At 37.1% G+C, this 22,258-nt stretch overlaps 1 protein-coding gene and 1 non-coding gene across 3 annotated transcripts in view; one reads left to right on the forward strand and one right to left on the reverse strand.

The window, feature by feature from the left end:
* Positions 1–22,258, reverse strand: part of LOC148946780 (uncharacterized) — a 308,282-nt gene that overhangs the window by 207,745 nt on the left and 78,279 nt on the right. For both annotated transcript variants that reach the window (XM_089096599.1, XM_089096600.1), the window contains exons 11-13: positions 17,311–17,961; positions 15,990–16,094; positions 10,598–10,827 (exon numbers count right to left, since the gene is read on the reverse strand). In XM_089096599.1, coding sequence (XP_088952725.1) covers positions 10,598–10,827; positions 15,990–16,094; positions 17,311–17,961 — 986 coding nt within the window. The remainder of the gene's footprint in view (positions 1–10,597; positions 10,828–15,989; positions 16,095–17,310; positions 17,962–22,258) is intronic.
* LOC148946781 (U6 spliceosomal RNA) lies at positions 6,447–6,550 on the forward strand. Its single transcript, XR_016142492.1, has one exon. It is a non-coding gene; the product is annotated as a U6 spliceosomal RNA (small nuclear RNA).

Genomic DNA, 22,258 nt, shown 5'->3' on the forward strand with positions numbered 1-22,258 from the left:
CCCTCTTATGCCCACCATTTTCCCAAACACATCCAATAAAAATTTTGAGATATCCATTTTGTTCAAAGTAGTTGAAAGTTCTGGAAATTAGGTTTTTTAGGTTGATAACCCCCTCAGAGCCCTCAGTGCAAGGGTTGTAAGTTATGTGTAAGTGATAGCCCACCATTTTCCAAAACACATCCAATAAAAATTTTGAGATATCTATTTTCTTCAAAGTAGTTGAACGTTCCGGAAATTAGGTCTTTTAGGATGATAATCCTAAAGATATCCTCAGAGCCCTCAGTGAAAGGGTTGTAAGTTATGCCCTGGGGGTATATAAGGTTTATATAGAAAGCTGTTGTATAGAACGGGGACACTCGAGAACGAGACAAGAAACGGGGACTAAGCAAAGGAGAACACTCACCCAGAGCCCTCAGGGCAAGGGTTTTAAGTTATGCCCTGAGGGCATATAAGAACAATGTTGACAAAATATATTATTTATTATTCTTTTTTCCTTTAGAGCAGGGCACTTCGTATCGAAGAAGTTGTCGTAGAAACTTCGAAAAGGGCTCATTCAATTGGAAATTGGAGTGGCTTGTGCCCTTTTTGATATTAGAAAGTGATTTGAAGGCGACTAAAACCCCACCCAAGCCCACCATTTCCCGAAACACATCCAATCAAAATTTTTAGATAGCCATTTTGTTCAGCGTAGTTGATTTCCAGATAGAAATTATTTTCTTGAGGACAGTCCCCCAAAGCCCTTAGGGCAAGGGTTGTGAGTTATACCCTTGGGGTATATACGATTTTTATATAAGGTGTTGTCGTAGAACACCTTATATAAAAAAGGTGCCCTTTTTAATAGTCGAAAATGATAAGAGGGCAACTAACCCGCCTTTCACGCCCACCTTTTCCCCAAACACATCTAATCAAAACTTTGAGATAGCCATTTTATTCAACGTAGTTTTTTAAATCAGGTCTTTGAGGATGACAACCCCCCCCCCCCAAAGCTCTCCGGGCACGGATTGTAAATTATGCCCAGGGGCATATAAGGTTTTTATATAACGCGTGGTCGTAGAAACTTCAAAAAGGGCTCATTCGATTGGAAATTGAAATGGCTAGTGCCCTTTTTAACAGTCGAAAGTGATTGGAAAACAACTAACACCCCTTCCACGCCCACCATTTCCCCAAACACATCCAATAAAGATTTTTTGATAGCCATTTTATTCCACGCAGTTCAAAGTTCAGGAAATTAAACCTTTGAGCAGGACACTCCTCCCACAGTCTTCAGGGCAAGCGTTATAAGTTATGCCCTGGGGACATATAAGGTTTTTATTCAAAGCTTTGTTTGGAGAAACTTGAAAAAGGGCTAATTCGATTGGAAATTCAAAGGGCTAGTGACCTTTTTAATAGTCAAAAGTGATTTGAGGGCAACTAACCCCCCTCTCACGCCCATCTTTTCTCCAAACACATCCAATCAATATTTTAGATAGCCATTTTGTTCAACGTAGTTAAAAGTTTTGGAAATTAGGTCCCTAAGGATGACAAACCCCCCCCCCCACAGCCCTCAGGGCAAGGGTTGTAAGTTATGCCCTGGGGGCATATAAGGTTTTTATTGAAAGTGTAGAAAATACAAAAGGGCTCATTCGATTGGAAATTGAAAGGGCCAATGCCTTATTAATTGTTGAAAGTGATTGGAGAGCGACTAACACTCCTCTCAGGCCCACTATTTCCCAAAGCATATCCAATCAAAATTTTGAGATATCCATTTTGTTCAACGTAGTTGAAAGTTCATGAAGTTAGGTCTTTTAGGATGATAACCCCCCTCAGAGTCCTCAATGTAAGGGTTGTAAGTTATGCCCTGGGGGCATACAAAGATTATATAGAAAGTTGTTATAGAAATTTCAAAAAGGGCTCATTTGATTGGAAATTGAAATTGCCCTTTTTAATAGTCGAATGAATGGAGAGTAATTAACCCCCTCTTACGCCCACCATTTCCCCAAAAACATTCAATCAAAGTTTAGAGATAGCCATATTGTTCAAGGTAGTTGAAAGTTCTGGAAATTATGTAGTTAAGGAAGACAAACCCCCCAGAGCCCCAAGGGCAAAGGTTGTAAGTTCTGCCCTGGGGGCATATAAGGTTTTTATCGATAGAATTGTCGTAAAACTTCAAAGGGGGTTCATTCAATTCGAAATTGAGAGGGCCTTTTTTAATAGTTGCTAGTGCCTTTTTTAATAGTTGAAAGTGATTGAAAAGCGACTGACGCCCCTCTCACGCCCACCATTTTCCAAAACATATCCAATCAAAATTTTGAGATATCCATTTTGTTCAACGTAGTTGAAAGTTCTTGAAATTAGGTCTTTTAGGATGATAACCCCCCTCAGAGCCCTCAGTGCAAGGGTTGTAAGTTATGCACTGGGGGCATATAAAGATTATACAGAAAGTTGTTATAGAAATTTCAAAAAGGGCTCATTTGATTGGAAATTGAAATTGCCCTTTTTAATAGTCGAGTGAATGAAGAGTAATTAACCCTCTCTTACGCCCACCATTTCCCCAAAAACATTCAATCAAAGTTTAGAGATAGCCATTTTGTTCAACGTAGTTGAAAGTTCTGGGAATTATGTATTTAAGGATGACAAACCCCCCAGAGCCCCAAGGGCAAAGGTTGTAAGTTCTGCCCTGGGGGCATATAAGGTTTTTATCGATAGAATTGTCGTAAAACTTCAAAAAGGGTTCATTCAATTCGAAATTGAGAGGGCTAGTGCTCTTTGTAAAAGGGATTCATTCAATTCGAAATTGAGAGGGCTAGTGCCTTTTTTAATAGTTGAAAGTGATTGGAGAGCGACTAACGCCCCTCTCACGCCCACCATTTTCCAAAACATATCCAATCAAAATTTTTAGATATCCATTTTGTTCAACGTAGTTGAAAGTTCATGAAGTTAGGTCTTTTAGGATAATAACCCCCCTCAGAGCCCTCAGAGCAAGGGTTTTAAGTTATGCACTGGGGGCATACAAAGTTTATATAAAAAGTTGCTATAGAAATTTCAAAAAATGCTCATTTGATTGGAAATTGAAATGGCCTTTTTTAATAGTCGAGTGAGTGGAGAGTAATTAACCCCCTCTAACGCCCACCATTTCCCCAAAAACATTCAATCAAACTTTAGAGATAGCCATTTTGTTCAAGATAGTTGAAAGTTCTGGAAATTATGTATTTAAGGAAGACAAACCCCCCAGAGCCCCAAGGGCAAAGGTTGTAAGTTCTGCCCTGGGGGCATATAAGGTTTTTATCGATAGAGTTGTCGTAAAACTTCAAAAGGGATTCATTCAATTCGAAACTGAAAGGGTTAGTGCCCTTTTTAATAGTTGAAAGTGATTGAAGAGCGACTAACGCCCCTCTCACGCCCACCATTTTCCTAAACATATCCAGTCAAAATTTTTAGATATCCATTTTGTTCAACGTAGTTGAAAGTTCTTGAAGTTAGGTCTTTTAGGATGATAACCCCCCTCAGAGCCCTCAGTGCAAGGGTTGTAAGTTATGCACTGGGGGCATACAAAGTTTATATAAAAAGTTGCCATAGAAATTTCTAAAAAGGCTCATTTGATTGGAAATTGAAATTGCCCTTTTTAATAGTCGAAAGTGAGTGGAGAGTAATCAACCCCCTCTAACGCCCATCATTTACCCAAAAACATTCAATCAAAGTTTAGAGATAGCCATTTTGTTCAACGTAGTTGAAAGTTCTGGGAATTATGTAGTTAAGGATGACGAACCCCCCCGAGCCCCAAGGGCAAAGGTTGTAAGTTCTGCCCTGGGGGCATATAAGGTTTTTATCGATAAAGTTGTCGTAAAACTTCAAAAGGGATTCATTCAATTCGAAATTGAGAAGGCTAGTGCCCTTTGTAAAAGGGATTCATTCAATTCGAAATTGAGAGGGCTAGTGCCTTTTTTAATAGTTGAAAGTGATTGAAGAGCGACTAACGCCCCTCTGACGCCCACCATTTTCCAAAACATATCCAATCAAAATTTGTAGATATCCATTTTGTTCAACGTAGTTAAAAGTTCATGAAATTAGGTCTTTTAGGATGATAACCCCCCTCAGAGTCCTCAATGGAAGGGTTTTAAGTTATGCACTGGGGGCATACAAAGATTATACAAAAAGTTGCTATAGAAATTTCAAAAAATGCTCATTTGATTGGAAATTGAAATGGCCTTTTTTAATAGTCGAGTGAATGGAGAGTAATCAACCCCCTCTCACGCCCACCATTTCCCCAAAAACATTCAATCAAAGCTTAGAGAAAGCCATTTTGTTCAACGTACTCGAAAGTTCTGGAAATTATGTATTTAAGGAAGACAAACCCCCAGAGCCCCTAGGGCAAAGGTTGTAAGTTATGCCCTGGGGGCATATAAGGTTTTTATAGATAAAGTTGTCGTAAAACTTCAAAGGGGGTTCATTCAATTCAAAAATAAGATGGCTTTTGTCCTTTCTGATAGTCTGCAATGATTGGAGGGTAACTAGCCCCACTCTCTGGCCCACCTTTACTCCAAATAAATCCATCAAAAATCTACATAGAGCCGTTTCGTTCACCGTAGTTGAAAACTCAGGACAATAGGTCTTTGAGAATGCCACCCCCCCCAGCACTCAGGGCAAGGGTTGTAAGTTATGCCCTGGGGGCCTTTATGATTTTTATTGAAAGTTTTGTCGTAGAAACTTCAAAAGGGCTCACTTGATTGGAAATTGAAAGGGCCATTTTTAATAGTTGAAAATGATTGGAGAGCGACTACCGCCCGTCTCACGCCCACAATTTCCCCAAACACATCCAATCAAAATTTTAAATAGCCATTTTGTTTAACTTAGTTGAAAGTTCTGGAAATTCAGTCTTAGAGGATGACAATCACCCTAACAGACCTTAGGGTAAGGGTTGTAATTTATGCCCTGGGGGAACATAAGGTGCTTATAGAAAGCGTTGTCGTTTCCAAAAGTGCTCATTCGATTGGAAATCGAAAGGCCTAGTGCCCTTTTAGATAGTCGAAAGTGATGGGAAGGCTTGACACTTTTATAATAAAGATCGATGTGGGTATAATGTATTATTTTTTGTTGTTGTTGTTGTTTAGACCAGGGCACTTCGTATCGAAGGAGTTGTCGTGGGAACTTCAAAAAGGGCTCATTCGATTGAAAATGGAAAGGGCTGAATAATTTAGAACGACTGAAAATACACAGCCTCAATTAGGGCTAGACCCGAGCAAAAAAAAAAAAAAAATAGATGGGATTTAACAGATGCTGATTTTGCCGATGACTTGGCCATTCTGGCGGACTCCATGGAGCAGTTGCTGGAAGTGCTTCGAATCCTACGAGAAGAGGCTGGAAAAGTAGGACTGCAGATAAACTGGACTAAAACGAAAATTATGACGAGAGACACATCCTCCCCTGCTTCCAATCATTCAGTTAGCCTGGATAGCACAACTAGCATCGAAGTTGTCCAAAGGTTCACCTACCTGGGCTCCATAATTTCTTCAGATGGCTCGCTTCTTTCTGAACTACAAGCGAGAATATCCAAAGCGTCTTCTGCCGTGGGCAGACTGAACCGTCACCTCTGGCGAAAACCAAACAACAGTCGCACAACGAAGCTGCGGATTTTCAAGACCCTCGTCGGCTCTGTGATGCTCTATGGATCTGAGACGTGGCAAGCTTCAGCCGCAACCCTCAAGGCAATTGATGTCTTTCAGTCGAAGAGCCTGAGGAGGATCGAAGGTCTACGATGGTTCGACTTCGTAAGTAATGAGAAGCTGCTGCAGCTCACCAAGCAGTCTCGGTTTTCGACCCAAGCAGCCGAGCGAACACTATGATGGTTCGGACACCTACTTCGAATGCCTCCACACATACCTGCGAAAACAATCCATGACTTCGACCCTGTCAAAGCCGGTTGGAAGTGACCTCGCGGCCGACCGAAGAAACGATAGTCTGAAAGCCTATCCGAGTCCCTGACGATGGCAAATATCAGGTTGAGCGATGTGCAAACGCTTGCCATGGACCGAAGTGGATGGAGGAGGCAGACGTCACTCTCTACGCCGAGCAGCGCCCGGCAGGAGACATAAGTCAAGTTCAATTATGAAGCTGTAATATTAGTTTTGCCTCAATCTAATCCCCAAAATAAACAGAGAATTGCTACTATTGTAGTGTAGCTGTTCAAACGCCTCTCATAAGGGCAAGGCTGAAAACTTTATTGCCCTTGATAAGGCCCCAAATTTAAAATCTCTTAATTTCTCAGTCCAGTTATCCCTCAAATTTCCAGTGTATTGGGTTACACTATGAAATCGGAGGCCGATGGCAAGACTATTAGAAATCTTGCACGTTTTTTTGTATTTGGTTGAAAACTAAAACAAAAGTTTTTAACTGTCAGACTAATTCGTATGATATCATTGAAAGATAAAGTTGTATAAAAAGTATAAATAGTAATTTGTAAAAAGTAAATTGTAATTTAACTAAGACATATACTAAAATTGGAACGATACAGAAAAGATTAGCATGGCCCCTGCGCAAGGATGACATGCAAAATCGTGAAGCGTTCCACATTTTTTTTTCTTTTGCCTCCCCCAGGCCATTCAGCGTGTCCCCAGGTGGCGATAGGAGAACGCCCTACAGATATGTGGGGTACCTCCATAGAGGGCACGGACCAAGGGGGACCTTGTCCCTGGGAGTCCACAACAGAAACTGGGGCACTCTCGCCCGGGGCCATAAATACAGGCGGAGGAGGAAGAAGGCCCCTCAAATGTACACTCAAAAGGGCCCACTGGTTTTTCCACAAGTCCTATGAGTTACAAACCTTTTCCCAGTAATGGTTTAAATTGCATGGTGATCCAGAACACCATCGCGAGAAAATCCACTATAGGAGGACAACTGCGGCAGGGCGTAAGATCCAGATCGGTGGACAACGGCCTCTGCAAAGGGCTGCCTCGACCCTTTCGGGGTACCTGCAAAACGGAGGACCTTTCGGTCAACTCTATTCCTACTTGAGGATTGGTGCCCCTCGAGGAAATTATAGCCTTATAAACGATACAGCATTCGCAAGGGATTCTCACTAATGGATAATTCTTCTGGGCTGGGTTTTTTTTACGGGCGTCTTCAGGCTGAAAAACCTCTTCCTAGCTAATTTATCTATTATGTGCTGCCTCTCCGTAGTAGCATAATATTTGTAGGCATGAATATATAATGAGTCAGAGGTAATAGGCTTGAGATTTTCTGTTCAGAATTTCAATTCTTGTTTACAGAAGAGTATCACCAAGTGCTGAAAACCATGTTATGACCAAGAGGGGCCCAGGATTGCAAAAAGCCTCCATTCATGGAGGTCCCAGGGACTTCTTGCTATCCGGTTCTAAGCCGGCTTAAGCACTTCGGTGTAGATTTGAGAAGACCTGTGATCCCCGTCCTGCACTGGTATCCGGGGTCATTGCTTTTCCTGAGGCGAAAATAATTTCAATGATTTAAGGAACATGAAAATTGGAACTTGGAATGTTACGACGTTAAAAAAATGACTATGGTATTGACATTTTGACTAATGAATTCAGACGATTCGAACTGGATTTATTAGGAGTTTCACAAACTCATATCCCATGGGTAGGAAGCATGAAATTAGGTGCTATAGAATTTGTTTACTCAGGTAGGAAGGATGGGGTACATAGACAAGGAGTAGGGCTCATGATGAATAAGGAAGCTGCTAAGTCTTGTTTAGGCTGGGAAGGTATTAATAATAGAATACTAATTGCTAATTATATAACTAAAAAGTTCAGGATATCAGTATTAGTAGTATACGCCCCTGTAGAACCGACTGACGGATATACTAGCGACTCAGATGAATTTTACTTGCATTTACCGGAGCAAATAGACAGGGTCCCAGGTAGAAATACGATGTTATTACTGGGATATTTTAACGCCCAGGTCGGTAGAAATAGGGATAGATGGTATCATAGCCTAGGTAAATTTCCTAGATTAAAAGTAAAGATCACCATCTAGTGGTGTCAAGGGTTAATTTAAAGCTGAAATATCGGAAAGATAACTACCTCCCGGGAAGTTATGATTTTGGTAGACTCCAGGATGAGAATTTGAGAGATTCCAGGAACAGTTGAATACTAAATTTCAGAGTTTAAAATTTTATAATGTGGAAGATGGTTGGAATAATTTTAGAAAAATAATTTGTGAAGTTGCTGCAGGTGTCTTAAGGAAGAAAGCTAGGACTACAGCTAAGGATGTTAGTGAAAAAGCTTTATGTTTAATAGAAAGGAGAAAGGACTTGTACAAGAATTATCTAAGTGATAGATCATATGAAAACAAAAGGAATGTAAAGAAAGTGGAGAAGGCATTTAAAATATGAACTAAGGAGGTGTGGAGTGAAGGCCATGGATAAAATTGCCGAGGATCTGGAAGATGCAGCTAGACGGGATAATACTAAAATACTGTACTGGTATGTTAACAAATTGAGAGGGAGTAGTCAATCCGGACTTGGCCCAGTTAAAGATAGGAATGGGGCCACAATTCGCGATAAGGAAAAAACTAAAGAGAGATGGGCCGAACATTTTGAGAATTTGCTTACCCGAGACAGAGTTGCAGGAAATGATACAGAGGGAACTGAAAAAGTTTGTGATACCATGGATGTGAAGGAAGATTGGTTTTGTGTGGAGGAATTAGCAACAGTACTAAAAGGATTAAAAATAATAAGGCTCCAGGTGCTGATTGGGTGGTAAATGAGTTTCTTAAATATGGTGGCTGTGAGTTAAGAAATATGTTAGTGAAAATTATCAATATTGTTTTTGAAAAAGGAGAAGTACTTCGCGATTTTAGAAGAACTCTAATTAAGCCACTTTATAAGAAAGGTGATAAAAGGGAGTGTTGTAATTATCGAGGCATTGGTCTGGTCTCTGTAGGTTATAAATTACTTAGTAATAGGTCACTTTTTAGACTGAGTTACGCCATTGAAAATGTTTTAAGAGAAGAACAGTAGGGCTTTAAAAATGATAAAGGATATCAAATTTTCCCTCTAAGGCTAATAATTGAAAAGTACCTGAGTTATCAAACACCTTTGGTCCTCGGTTTTATAGATTATGAGCAAGCGTTGAATTTTCTTGATGGAAGAGCTTTAGTGAAGGTCTTATCCTTGTATGGTATACCAGACAAATACATTAAAGTGATTAATGCTATGTACGAGAATAACACTGCTGCGGTTAAGGTAGGAAATGAGGTTAGCAGCTGGTTTTGTATTAAATCAGGAGTTAAGCAGGGTTGTGTTGTGCAATGGGAGACCACGGAATCAAATGGGGAGGAAAAAGTCTCCTTGACTTAGATTATGCTGATGATTTAAGCATCCTAGATGAAAATGTGAGCAAAATGAGTGCACTTTAAGATGTTTTGTGTGTTCAGGGTGTTAGAACAGGTTTGAACATGAATATTAAAGAGACTAAGTCGGTAAGGCTAGGAACAAGTGAAGATGAAAAGGTGACGTTGGGTAATGAAAAGATTGATCAGGTGGGCAGGTTCACTTACCTTTGTAGTATTATTAGTAAAGATGGTGGGAGCAGTGAAGATGTTAAAAGTAGAATAGCCAAGGCTCATTGTGTTTTTTCACAGTTAAAAAAAGTTTGGAAGAATAGGAAAATAAGCCTGCAAACCGAGATTAGAACATTAGAAGCTACAGTGATGACAGTGGTCAAATATGGCTCTGAAGCATGGGCGCTCCGAAAAGCGGATGAAGATTTGCTAGATGTTTTCCAGAGAAATTACTTAAGGGTTGTTCTGAGTACCCGGCTGACTGACCGTATTTCAAACAATAGGCTATACGAAAAAGGTGGTTCAATACCGCTCTCTAGGGCTATAATGAAAGAAAGGTTAAGGTGGCTAGGGCACGTTGTGCGGATGAAGGATGATGGATTGCCGAAGATTGTTCTTTCCGGCTAACCGTCTAGGGCTAAACGGAAAACAGGTCGTCCTCGTCTGGGGTGGAGGACGTCATAAATAAAAATTTAAAAGAAATGGGAACTTCGTGGGCGGGTGTAAAAAGGGAGGCTTTTAATAGATTGGGGTGGAGGAGAAGCGTGCGTAGCTGTGTTGGCCTCAGGCGGCTTGGTGCTGCGGTAAATTGTTAGTAGTAGTAGTAGTATAAAATTATGGAGTATGATATTTAAGGCTAGTATATGGCTTGCTACTGAATTATATTACATTGTTAATTGTGATTCAGAAAACTATTGATATTTCTAACTGCAAGCTATACTAAGTTACATTTGTTACTTTTCTGCAAATTTAACGTATAAAATACTTTTTGCTCAAAGCACAGCTGTCGAAACACAAGTTTTGCTGCTAAAGTATCGGCAGCTTTTGAACTTAGTATGCTAAAGTATACTGGCGGCTTTGGAACTTTTTGCACGCCTGAGTGGCATAATTAAGATTTTGCTTTGAGAGTAGTGTAATTCATTTTTGGAGTAAAGATGGGTGGAGGGGGGGGGATCCAAACGTGAAAATGGACTAATATGATATGAAATTACATTTTTATATAGTTTTTCACATTTCGGCAAAGGGACCTTCATAGAATTTCTCCTGGTGACCGTATCTATCCATATAAAACTTAACCGCTACTAACCTTGGTGAATTATTCCCGTCTTTTGAGGACAAACTAAAAACGTGTTGAGAACTAGCATCACATCGTCCATAGAGCAATCTTGGAGTTTTAATGTGAATCTTGTCAGTAGCGTTTTTCTTTTTGATGATATCTCGAAGTGATTCCAGCAGGTCTTCGTAAACTTTCACCTCCTTATCCTGTATGAGCATCGCCTTTACAAACATTCGAGATGCAGGACTGTCTGGAATCACCTGTAAGCACGGTCTATTTGAATCAAGAAAAAAGTTCTTATGCATATATTTGGTGGTCCAGCCTCCTACTCTCCTTTACTATTAGGTATTATAGTGCCTTCAACCTTCGATGATAGTATATATCGGTCTGGTATCTCCTACTACAATGGTTCAAATATAGGTGTCATAGTGACTAAAACATGCCATAATTGCAAAGATGAAGGAAATTGGGTAAAAACTCATTTGATCATAAATTCTGATATGCAGTGCTCTTGAGATTCATAATTAATCGGAGGTCACCCCTCTATGTTTTCATTTGTACCCCAAATACCCCAAAGTCCTACACGATATCGTATAAAATTTCCCTAATACTCATTCTGATCAAGCAATCGGAAAGTCCCGAAAATATTCCCTTGGGGGCATCATGGTATTGTAGTAACAGAATCAGGGGCGAATTATACAAATAGTCAATTTCAAAATATGTATAGTCAATTATATGATTCAATATTAACCATTAAAGGTCATTAAATTCTACATATGACTACCCTAAGTAAAAAGACAATAAGTAGTTGTTTCAAAGATGGAGTTTAATATCCACTAAAGCTGGTGTTTAAGGATTTTTGAATTCAATATTACAGAAAAAAAACAAGGTTTGACCTAAAGTAAAACCAAGTTTCTGACCTATTTGTTCCACGAAGGGATTAAATAATTCCAACCACAGTTTGTGCTAAAGAATTTACGAGCCTGACTTTTGCAGAAAGCAAATTACTTAATATGATGATACTTTTTATACTTAGAGATGTAGTAGGTAAAGTTTTAAGAGAAGAGCAGCATGGTTTTAGGAAGAGTAGAGGATGCGTCGACCAAGTTTCCACTCTTAAATTAATAATTGAGAAGTGTCTGAGTCATCAAACCCCTTGAGTCCTCAGTTTTATAGATCGTGAGCAAACGTTTGATTCAGCTGATAGAAGAGCTTTAGCGAAGGTCCTATCCTTGTATAGTATACCAGACAAATGCATTAAAGGCAGGAAATGAGGTTAGCAGCTGGTTTCGTATCAAACAGTTCGTGGTAACGAACTGTAAGTAAGGAGCGACCCGGCTCAATGGTAACCGAAACTCTAAAAAACGGAATTTTTATACCAATAGATACATCAGAAGAATTAAATTTTAATTATGATTTCAAATATATAAATTTCATGAAGTATAGTCTTACCTATAAAAATTTACGTGCCTGAAAAAATTTGGCTTATTTTAGAAAAAAGGAGGAAAGACCCTCTAAATGTTATAGAAACCTTAATGAAAGTCACACCGTCATATTCAGCGTATCAGAGAACCAAACTGTAGAGGTTCCAAGCTTCTATCTACAAAAATGTGGAATTTTCCATTTTTTGCCAGAAGAAAGATCACGGATGCGTGTTTATTTTTATTTTTTATTTATTTTTTTTTTCTTCTTTTCCCCAGGGGTAATCGTATTGAGCCAGTGGTCCTAGAATATCGTAAGAGGGCTTATTGGAACGGAAATTAAAAGTTCTAGTGCCCTTTTTAAGTGACCAAAAAAATGGAGGGCAACTAGGCCCACTCCCACACTCATTTTTTTCCAAAAGTCACCCAATCGAAATTTTGAGATATCTATTTTGTTCAGCATAGTCGAAAATCTAATTAAAAAGTCTTTTAAAATGTCTTAATCCTCCACAGCTTCCAGGGGAAGGGCTGCAAATTATCAACTTTGCCCACTACTTACATATTTTATTGGTTATTGGGAGGTATACAGGCGTTTTCAGGAAGAATTTTTTTTTATGGGGGGAGGGGCTGGAGGAGGGGGTTACCATGGAGAATCTTTCCGTGGAGGATGTTTCTTTGGGGTAAGGGACATTTCTATGAAGGGGGCGCCGGATTTCCAAGCATTATTTAAAAACGATCAGAAATTAAATAAAAAAAAACAAGTTTTTTCAACTGAAAGTAAGAAGCAACATTAGAACTTAAAACGAACAGAAATTATTACGTATATGAGGGGGTTCTCCCCCAAGTCGATACCTCGTTCTTTACGCTACAGTTTTTTTTAGTGCTTTCAAAAGAGCTATCTATTCTAATTAAACGGCCTTTGTGATTCAGGGTTTTGTGAATTAAAATTTTTTTAACTTTTAACGTAAAGAGCGTGGTATTGACTAAGGGGAGAACCCCCTCATATACGTAATAACATATACGTAATAGAAAAAAACAATAAAAAAACAAGCTATACGGTTCAATAGTAATCGAAACTTTTAAAAACAGAATTTTTATGTCAATAAATGTATAAAAAGAATGGGCCTATAATGCTGATTCTAAATATATAAATTTTATTAAGTTTAGTATTACTCATCAAAGGCTACGAGCCTGATTTTTTAAAGAGGGGGAAACATCCCCTACAAGTGAAAGAATTTTAAAGAAAATCACACCGTCAGATTCAGCGTATCAGAAAACCCTATTACATGGGTTTCAAGCTCATATCTGCAAAAATCTGCAACTTTGTATTTTTTGCCAGAAGAAAAATATACTAATATAGAAGTTCGTTACGTAAGTTAATTTGTAAATCACGTCAGAACCAAATTTAGAGACAGCCATTTAGCAAAAGAAAAGTAAAATTTTTACACAAATTTTGTTTACTAATTCAATGACGGTGAGCCAAAATAAAAAGCTGCAGTAACTAAAAAACGATCAGAAATTAAATAAAAAAAAACAAGTTTTTTAAACTGACAGTAAGGAGCGACATTAAAACTTAAAACGAACAGAAATTATTCCGTATATGAAAGGGGCTGTCCCCTCCTCAACGCCTCGCTCTTTACGCTAAAGTTTGTCTCTGTCTCACAACTTTATTTTTTTCAACAATAAAAAACTTTAGCGTAAAGAGCGAGGCGTTGTGGAGGGGACAGCCCTTTTCATATACGGAATAATTTCTGTTCGTTTTATGTTTTAATGTCGCTCCTTACTTTCAGTTTAAAAAACTTGTTTTTTTATTTAGTTAAATCAGGAATGAAGCAGGGTTGCGTTCTACCCCTATTCATATGGATCATTTTGATGGAATTTATCCATCAAAATTTTATCAATTTTTTTTTATTGATTTTGGTTTTGAAGTGTTGCTTACGGATTGTTTTGGGAACCGGAATGACTGACCGTATCTCAAACAATAAGCTGTATGAAAAATGTGGTCCAAACCTGCCTTCTAGGGCTATAATCAGAGACAGGTTGAGATTACTGTAGTAGTTGAATTTAAAATATTAGGCCTAAAGGTGATAAAATTCTGCTCTCTTTACCCTTCCCTGCATTTTAAAGTACCTGAAAAGACTGGTGTCCTGCACTTTCGGGTCAAAAAATTTCCCAAACGATTCTTCTTTTCGACACTAGCTTACTTAAAGCAAAAAAACAAACAAAATACTATGCTGCCTCCCAAGCAAATTATGTATTCGGTAATTCCTTTTCTTCATCTAATACTATAAACGAAATTCGGAAAACTTTACGCAAAAACCTATATATAACATGGTACGAGTTATTCAACCGAGCTGTTAAACTCTGGAGCCTTCAGTTTTTTACTGATCATACTGACCTTCTTCAAGTTACAAAAACTTCTCCTTATTATAAACTAACACAAATTGCTACTGGTCACTGTAAATTAAGTTCATTTTTATGCAGAATTAATAAAAGTAATTGTTCCACATGTGATTGTGGTGATGAAGACACTTTATATTATTATCTGTTTGAGTATAATTTTTTTGAAAATGAAAGAACCGAAATGTAATTTAAATTACAAGAGTTTTCTTGCTCTGATATTTTTAATATTAATGTTGTTTGGTTTATTAAAGAGGCTCGGTACAGTCGGTAAGCCATTTTAGCATACTTGAACTGAACAAAGAGACTGGAAATTATTTAATTTTTCCCTTTGTTCTATTTGGTAGATTGCATTTTGCAGTTATATTTGTGATACTCTATGCATTGTATTTTGTAGATTAAATAGTCATTTAATAAAATCATTCTGTCATTCATAGTTTTTGGCGCCATCTTTATTCATAATTCATTTAAAAGAGCAAGTAGAATTAAATAAAAAGAAGAAAGCTGGGCTTGAATCTACCATAAAGCAAAATATGAGATAACAACGGATTGAAGCAGTATCATACAACTTGACAGTAAATATACACAAAGTAATTTTTCAATCTCTTCCCTACCTCAATAGATAGCTATCATGAAGAAACAAACTACATTATTTATAGATGGTGTTGTTGTCAAAGTGGTCTCACCTCTCCCTATTTATAACAGTCATGGGCATGTACAGTAATTCGCCAGGGGGTACAATTGTACTAGATTCATAATATTTTACTTGGACCTGTAGGCCTTCATCTGTATAACCTTTTCTTTGTGTTAGTAATAGTCTATAATACTATTCTGCCAAGCAGGCTGAAAATCAGTACATTTGATCCAACATTTAGCAATTTTTTTCGTTGTCCACAAAGTTGACGGTCACTGCAGTTCGTTTTGAGTAATAATTGATGTCTCACGATCTATTTTCTCTTCCTTTGGGACTTTGAGGTGAATTCGTCGGATTTGTGGAATCATATTTTTTCAACTGTTCAGATTCTCGTTGTTTCAGGATGTTTGTGCCAAATGTAAAATTACAAAAACATGACCCATTTAACTCAATTCATAAGGTAGGTCTGTTGAAGTCGACTTAACAAAGAACAAGGGAGGAAATAGATAAAAGGAAAAAATTGTGTATTTTGTGTAGATGGCCACTCAAAGCCAGATGCACGTGTTGCGCGAAAAGCAACAAGCATAAGAAATGTTGGTATTTGGTACATTTTTTTCTGAAAAAGAAAATTTTAGAGCTGTATTTAGTACAGATCAGAATTGCAACTAAGGTACTTAGTAGCTGTGTGTTATTGGATTCGCATTTTGTGTCCTTTCACTAAACAATCTAGACACCGTTTTCCCGAGTTGAATTCTAGAATTCTCTAGTTGAATTCTCGATTTGAATGTTGAATTCTATGAAAAAAGAGGCAAATTAACAGGTAATTTTGAATTTTGGCCAAAGCTTTAAAACACATTTGGTACAAAATTATGCTTACCTCTTTGATATTAGGCGTGATCCCAAAAATAATTCAGCAGTAGCACATGTTAAGTAAAAAAAAGGAAAAAGGAAAGGGAAGAAAACTCACTTTAGCAAAACCAACAACTTTAGAGCCATTCATTCGTGTTGCTGAGACTGAATATACGACACACGCGTAGTTGTCACCGGGAGCTGAAGCGCGTGTTATTTCAACCTAAAACAAGAATTAATTTGCATTTTAAAGCTAATATTTCCGCTTAAACATTTACCATCAATACATCAGTTGGTCTAAGCACATTTTTATTAAAACATAAGACCATTTTGTACGTACACTTTTTCTTGTAATTAGCTTCGTCATTTTTTCTACTTTGTTTGAGTTTCAAATGAAGATGAAATAAGCTACAGAAAGTATTAATATTTCTTGTTTGTACAATTTTCTGTTTCTAGCAATATTTTATGTGGAGAGGTTCATTTTTTTATTTTAATAAATTCTATTGCAAAAATTCACACTTGGAATATCCAAAAGTAAAGTACCAGTCTTTTTTTCTATAGATTTTCACAGTACCAATACTCCAACAGAGCAATAGCCAAACAGTTTTGAGTTCACTTCTAAACGAAGTTCTATTTCGTACACTCCAGAGGCTGTTGAGCAAGAAACTCAAGGAAATGTATTTCCATTCATAGTAAAATTAAACCCTACCGTTTGGGGTTTATTTTGGTTGACTTTTTTCAGCGATAGAGAAATCTCAGGCTTCTGGTAGAATTTAATCTTGTAATTGTTTATTACTTGTATATAATTGTAACAGGCTTGGTATTGCGGTGAGTTGTTAGTAGTAGTGGTAGTAGCAGTAGTAGTAGTAGTAGTAGTAGTAGTAAAAAGTAAAAGATTTTTCCAATTACATTGATTTAGATTTCGGAGCCCAGCACTGGAATGTTGCTCCAATCATCAGTGCTAAAATTCCGTTGGTTTGGGAATCCATACCTCAAAAGTTTTTCAACTGGACTTGACCAACTTTACTACTTAATAAAACACATTTATTTATTAGAAAAAACGAATATCCATGATTTCAGAACTGAACAGATCAGTCATAAAACCTAGATACATAACCTAAAAATTTCTTAAGAAGCAAGACCGGGTTATGCGGACTGTCCATTTGGGGCAAGGTGGTATTTTCGTTAAGTTCATTTTTTTATAATTAGTTTAAACAATGAGATTTATCTGTTGTTTCACTGGATAGATAGAAGGTAAAATTATCTTTAGTATGTCATTTTCTTAATTCTCTTAATTTTAAAGGATGTATTCTTCGAAATTCAAGAAAGAAATTTACCTATACAAAAAGCGACACTTTACTCTGGATAAAAAAAAATCTCTTTTTACACCTAACGGGGTTTAATTATTGACGACCAAAGTAAATTAAATAGATACTCACTTTGATATCTTTTTCACGATCATCTTTGATATAATACCCATCTTTATTTGGGGTTTTAAGTTTTCCTTCCAAAATATCTTCAAACTTGGAACAAATCGTTTGCTTTCCATCCGTAGCAAAAATTCTCTCCCATTCGGATTTGGATAGATTATCGTCGAACTCTTTGAGCAGCTCATCAATAGCCCCACTCTTTTCAAAATCAGAAACTAGATCCTTCATTCTTTGAAGAAATATGTTATCTTGACATCTTGACACCTCCGGAAGCTTTTGATTAAAAAGTTCCCCCATAAGTGTGAGCTTCTCTTCACTTCTCATGTCTTTTTTTTCTAGTTCATTATTAATATCAGTCATAATTTTGCTAACTTCAGCAGGTTGAAGCATTACGCCAGGTACAACAATCAAAGCAAGGAGGAAACCTTTAAACATGTTTTTGTTATATTCTTCCATGAATTTTTCGAATGAATAATCAGTTAGATTATCTCCAAATTTATTCAGATATGATACGTATTTTGAGTAATATTCTGTTAAGACTTCTTTTAAATGAGATTTTCTGAATTCACTGGTTGTATTTGCAAGGATGAAATAACTCAAGTCAGCAACTGGATGCTCCACTCTCGTTGCTTGCCAGTCAATCATTCGAAAATCAATCGGCTAAAAACAATAAATTATCTTATTAAAAAAATAATCTTAGATTTGCTTTTCTTCATCTGGTTAGCCTAAAGTATCTACATTTATTTTATCACCTTTGAAGAGAAATCAACTCAAAAAGATAAATGTATTCCAACCCAAGATGCTTTCAAGAAACCATTTTATGTGACTTTTGCAGTGCTAACTTTCGTTTTATTGTTAGAATTTTTAATCTTACCTCCTCTCCTCTGATTGGAACTAACTTTTAAAAACGAAAAATTGCTTTTAAACCATCATAAAAATCTAAGTGCTATCTACACATTATGCTTTTCATTGATTAGCAACCAAAAAAGTGGTCTTTGAATCATTGTACTTTTCCTTTTATAAATTTTCTTAGCAGTTAAAACAAAATGCTCTCCCGCAGAGAGGAAGTCCTCCTTTCACAGAAAATCCCTGCTTACCGTTGCCATCTTAAAAATAAAAGACCTACTCATTTTCCAGTTCTGCGAAAAAAAATATTATACAAATAATTGACTGTACACAAACGTCATAACCGTTTGAGAATGGATACAGCTAGATGGCTACTTAAGGAAGAAAGGCTTACTTTTAAACGAATTTTTAAATACGAAAACATGCAGTAAAAATCATAAGAATCCATAGATTTGTGTTTTAAAGTTGCAAATTTGCGAGTTTTCAGTTTTTAGTTGTATGTAAAAATAAAATAGACTGGTAAAATTAGTACGGAGCTAAAGCGTTTGCGAAAATTTAGGAACTTTAATCAATAAGTAAATATTAAGCTCTAGATGACTTGCAAGCTGAATTTTAAGCTCTCGGGATATTATTACAATGTATCAATGCAATCATTTGTTTGTAAGTTCTGTGGTGCTGGAGGGCAATTGTGACCTGTTTGTTGTGACCCTGGGACCTGAATGTATCACCCCCTCGGAAATTTTATTTCTTTGGGTGGTCATTAAGCTGACGTTGTATTTTTCTGGTTATATTTTTTCTCTCTCTCTCGGTGTTTTGAAAAATGCGATTGAGGAAGAGGGAGGTACAGTATATTTTTTCTACGAGATTTCCCGTTCTCCTAAGCTTAAAAGTACCTTTTTTAGCATTTACATTGAAACAAATCAAAAAAAGATCGCATCATCTAACTTAAATTTTGAAATTCTGTAACATTTTGACTCACAAAACACTTAAAATTGGATCTTTCACGCACAAGCTTCTTCTTCTAACAAGACATTGGATTATGACTGGAAATTAATTGTTAGGTCTATTCAGCCTAACTACTAGGTAACTTGATAATGGTTGAGATAAATTTGAATAGATTGGGGGAACTTGAGAGTCCTCGTGTTGATTTTTCGCAGATGAGTGAGGGTATCATGAATGAAGACCAGGTTGAGGGTGGAATGAATGTCGAGTGTGCTGATTCAAATAATGTGTGCCTGAATGAATGGAAAGTTATGCAGGAGCTGAAAATGTATGGTATGAATTGCCGTGGTTTAAATAGTGCGTTTAATTATATTAATGAAGTTTCATCTAGGCTGGAACCGGATGTAATGGCTTTGACAAAAACTTGGCCGAAAGACCATAACTCGTCATTACTGGATATACCAGGCTATAGGTTGTTTCTTCGGAATCGAGTGAAAAGAAAGCATGGTGGTCTTGCAATTAAGGTGAAAAATGGATATAATGTTAAGCCAAGGCCGGATATTACAGAATATCGAGAAATGATTTTGGAGTCAATGGTGTTAGAGGTTTCATTGTCTGGGCGGAAGCTATTTCTTGTTGTTGTTTATAGGCCCCCTTCAGGAAATATGGATTTTTTGGACTTGATGGATAATATGTTGGATAAAATACCGGATTCGCGAGTGCATTGCTTTATAAGTGGTGATTTTAATATTGATTTGAATAATTTGCAAAATGTGAATTCAAAGACAAGAAAATCTTATGTATAGTTATGGTCTTTCCCCTTCTGTTAATATTCCAACTAGAATATCTGGAGCTTCTGCATCTGTGATTGATGATCTGTTTTTGAATATAAGCTGCGACTTGTCGCGAGTGTTAGTGAACGACGTCTCCGATCACTGTGCTATTGTGATCCTTGCAGCTATTAGTTGTTGTCGTCAAGGAGATGGTATGACTGGAGTTAAACAGCCTATAATTGATAAGAAAGCTATATACAAATATAGGACTAAACTTACGAATGAGTCATTTGAATGCCTTGATGGTACTGATTGTGTTAATGATAAATTTGGTAAATGGAATGAAAAACTGATTCAGATGTTATATGAAAGTCTAGAGTTCAAACAAAAGCGTATACGTTATGATGTTGCAACGAAACCATGGATATCAAAAACACTACTTAAATCGATGGGTAAAAGAAAAGAGCTGTATGAAAAGTCTATTAAAACTTGATCTCAATCAGATAAAAATATTTATAAAAGTTATAGTAGAAATCTTAACATCCTTTGAAGACAGGCTAAAAAGCTTTACTTTGAAAAAAAATTTAAAGAAGTAGAGGACAACCCTGCGAAAACGTGGAGAATCATCAAGTTGGTAGTGAATCCTCGTGCTGCTCAGACTATCCCTGACATTCCAGATGCTCATTCGGATAATCAAGTTGCTAATAAGATGTGTGCACATTTTACAGATATTGGTAAGAGTATATCTGATAGTGTTGTGCAGTCACCCAGTGATGGCTCTTATAATGATTTTATCGATGAGGCAGCAGAAGTCTTTATATTTTTAAGACCAGTGAATCTTGCAGAACCAGAGACGATAGTGAAGTCAATGAAGAATTCAGCAACTAGGTCGAATTTTTTCAGTTCGTTCAGTTTTCTCTACTATTTCAGGTCATCTGTTGTATTGGACTAATTCATGTTTTAAGAGTGGAGTTTACCCGGATTGTTTGAAAAGTGCTCATGTGGTACCCCTGTTTAAGAGTGGTGATAAGAATGATATGAATAATTATAGACCAATATCAATGCTCCCAATAATATCGCGTCTGTTTGAAAAACTGATTTATGTATGAATGGTGGATTTTTTAAATAAAAATTCTTATTTTCACCCTACTCAGTTCGGATTTCGTCATGAGATATCAACAGAGCAAGCTTTGCTTTTTTAACCACATTTGTCAATGATTCGTTGGATGCGTGGTTGAAAGTTGCGTCTATATTTTTGGACATTTTGAAAGCATTCGACTCTGTAGACCATAGTATATTATTATCAAAATTAGAGCATACCGGTATTCGTGGTAATTTTCATAGTTTGATTTTGTCTTTTTTGAGTGGAAGGAAACAGTGTGTTGGGATTGGGAGTGTTCATTCTGATTATATGAATGTTAGATGTGGAGTGCCACAGGGTTCTGTGCTTGGACCCTTGTTGTTTTTAATCTATATTAATGATTTGATTGCCTGTCTTAAAAGGATATTTAGTCATTTGGGACCTGCAGCTAGACGGTCAAAGATGATATTGCTTAGCTTCGCTGATGACACACAGTATTCAGTGGCAGATGTGATTGAAGTAGACTTATTTCTGCTGTTAAACACAAAAATGAGTTGTGTTGAAAGGTCATCGCGTGTAAATTAATTATGTCTGAATTCTAGTGACAGTGAATTTATTCTATATGGAATAGGTGCTAATTATTATCCTTGGATCCACGGTATTCAGCAAGAAAGCGTATATTACTAGAGGCCTAGATATGTCCACTTTATTGGTATCCAAATTGACGAGTGTCTTATGTTTAAACCTCATATTGAACGACTGTGTACAAAAATCGCCAGGAATGTTGGAATGCTGCGGAAACTGAAGCATTTTTTCCCTCCTAAAATTTAAGAATGCTGTATTTCTCGCTAGTTCATCCGTATTTGTTATATTGTGTAAGTGTGTAGTCAGCGACATTTAATACTTATCTACTGCCACTGAGTTCTACAAAATAAAGCTGTTTTATCTGGAATGCGAGGTTCTGACTCGGTTCGAAGGCAATACGACTGTATCAAGATTCTGCCACTGTTCGGCAAAGTTAAATTTTACACGGCATTATTCATGTTTAAAATTTTTAATAGCCTGCTACATTCATATTTCTTATATGCATTTACTGAAGCTCGACATAACTATGAGACAAGAAATTCCCATTCAATGCGAGCCCCATTCTCTGCAATGACAAGGTCTACATTTTCTATCCGTTTTTATGGCCCGGCTGTATGGAACAAACTTCCCGAGGAGGTAAAAAACAAGGTAGATCCGGATGAATTTCAAAAGTCCCTTAGAGTTAGTTGTTTTTCTCAATATGTAAGAACACAGTGGTTGTGTGTGGAGA

Source organism: Artemia sp. Qi Xiang Cuo, chromosome 11, assembly GCF_049724085.1.
Source record: "Artemia sp. Qi Xiang Cuo chromosome 11, ASM4972408v1, whole genome shotgun sequence".
In the NCBI taxonomy this organism is placed as follows: domain Eukaryota; kingdom Metazoa; phylum Arthropoda; class Branchiopoda; order Anostraca; family Artemiidae; genus Artemia; species Artemia sp. Qi Xiang Cuo.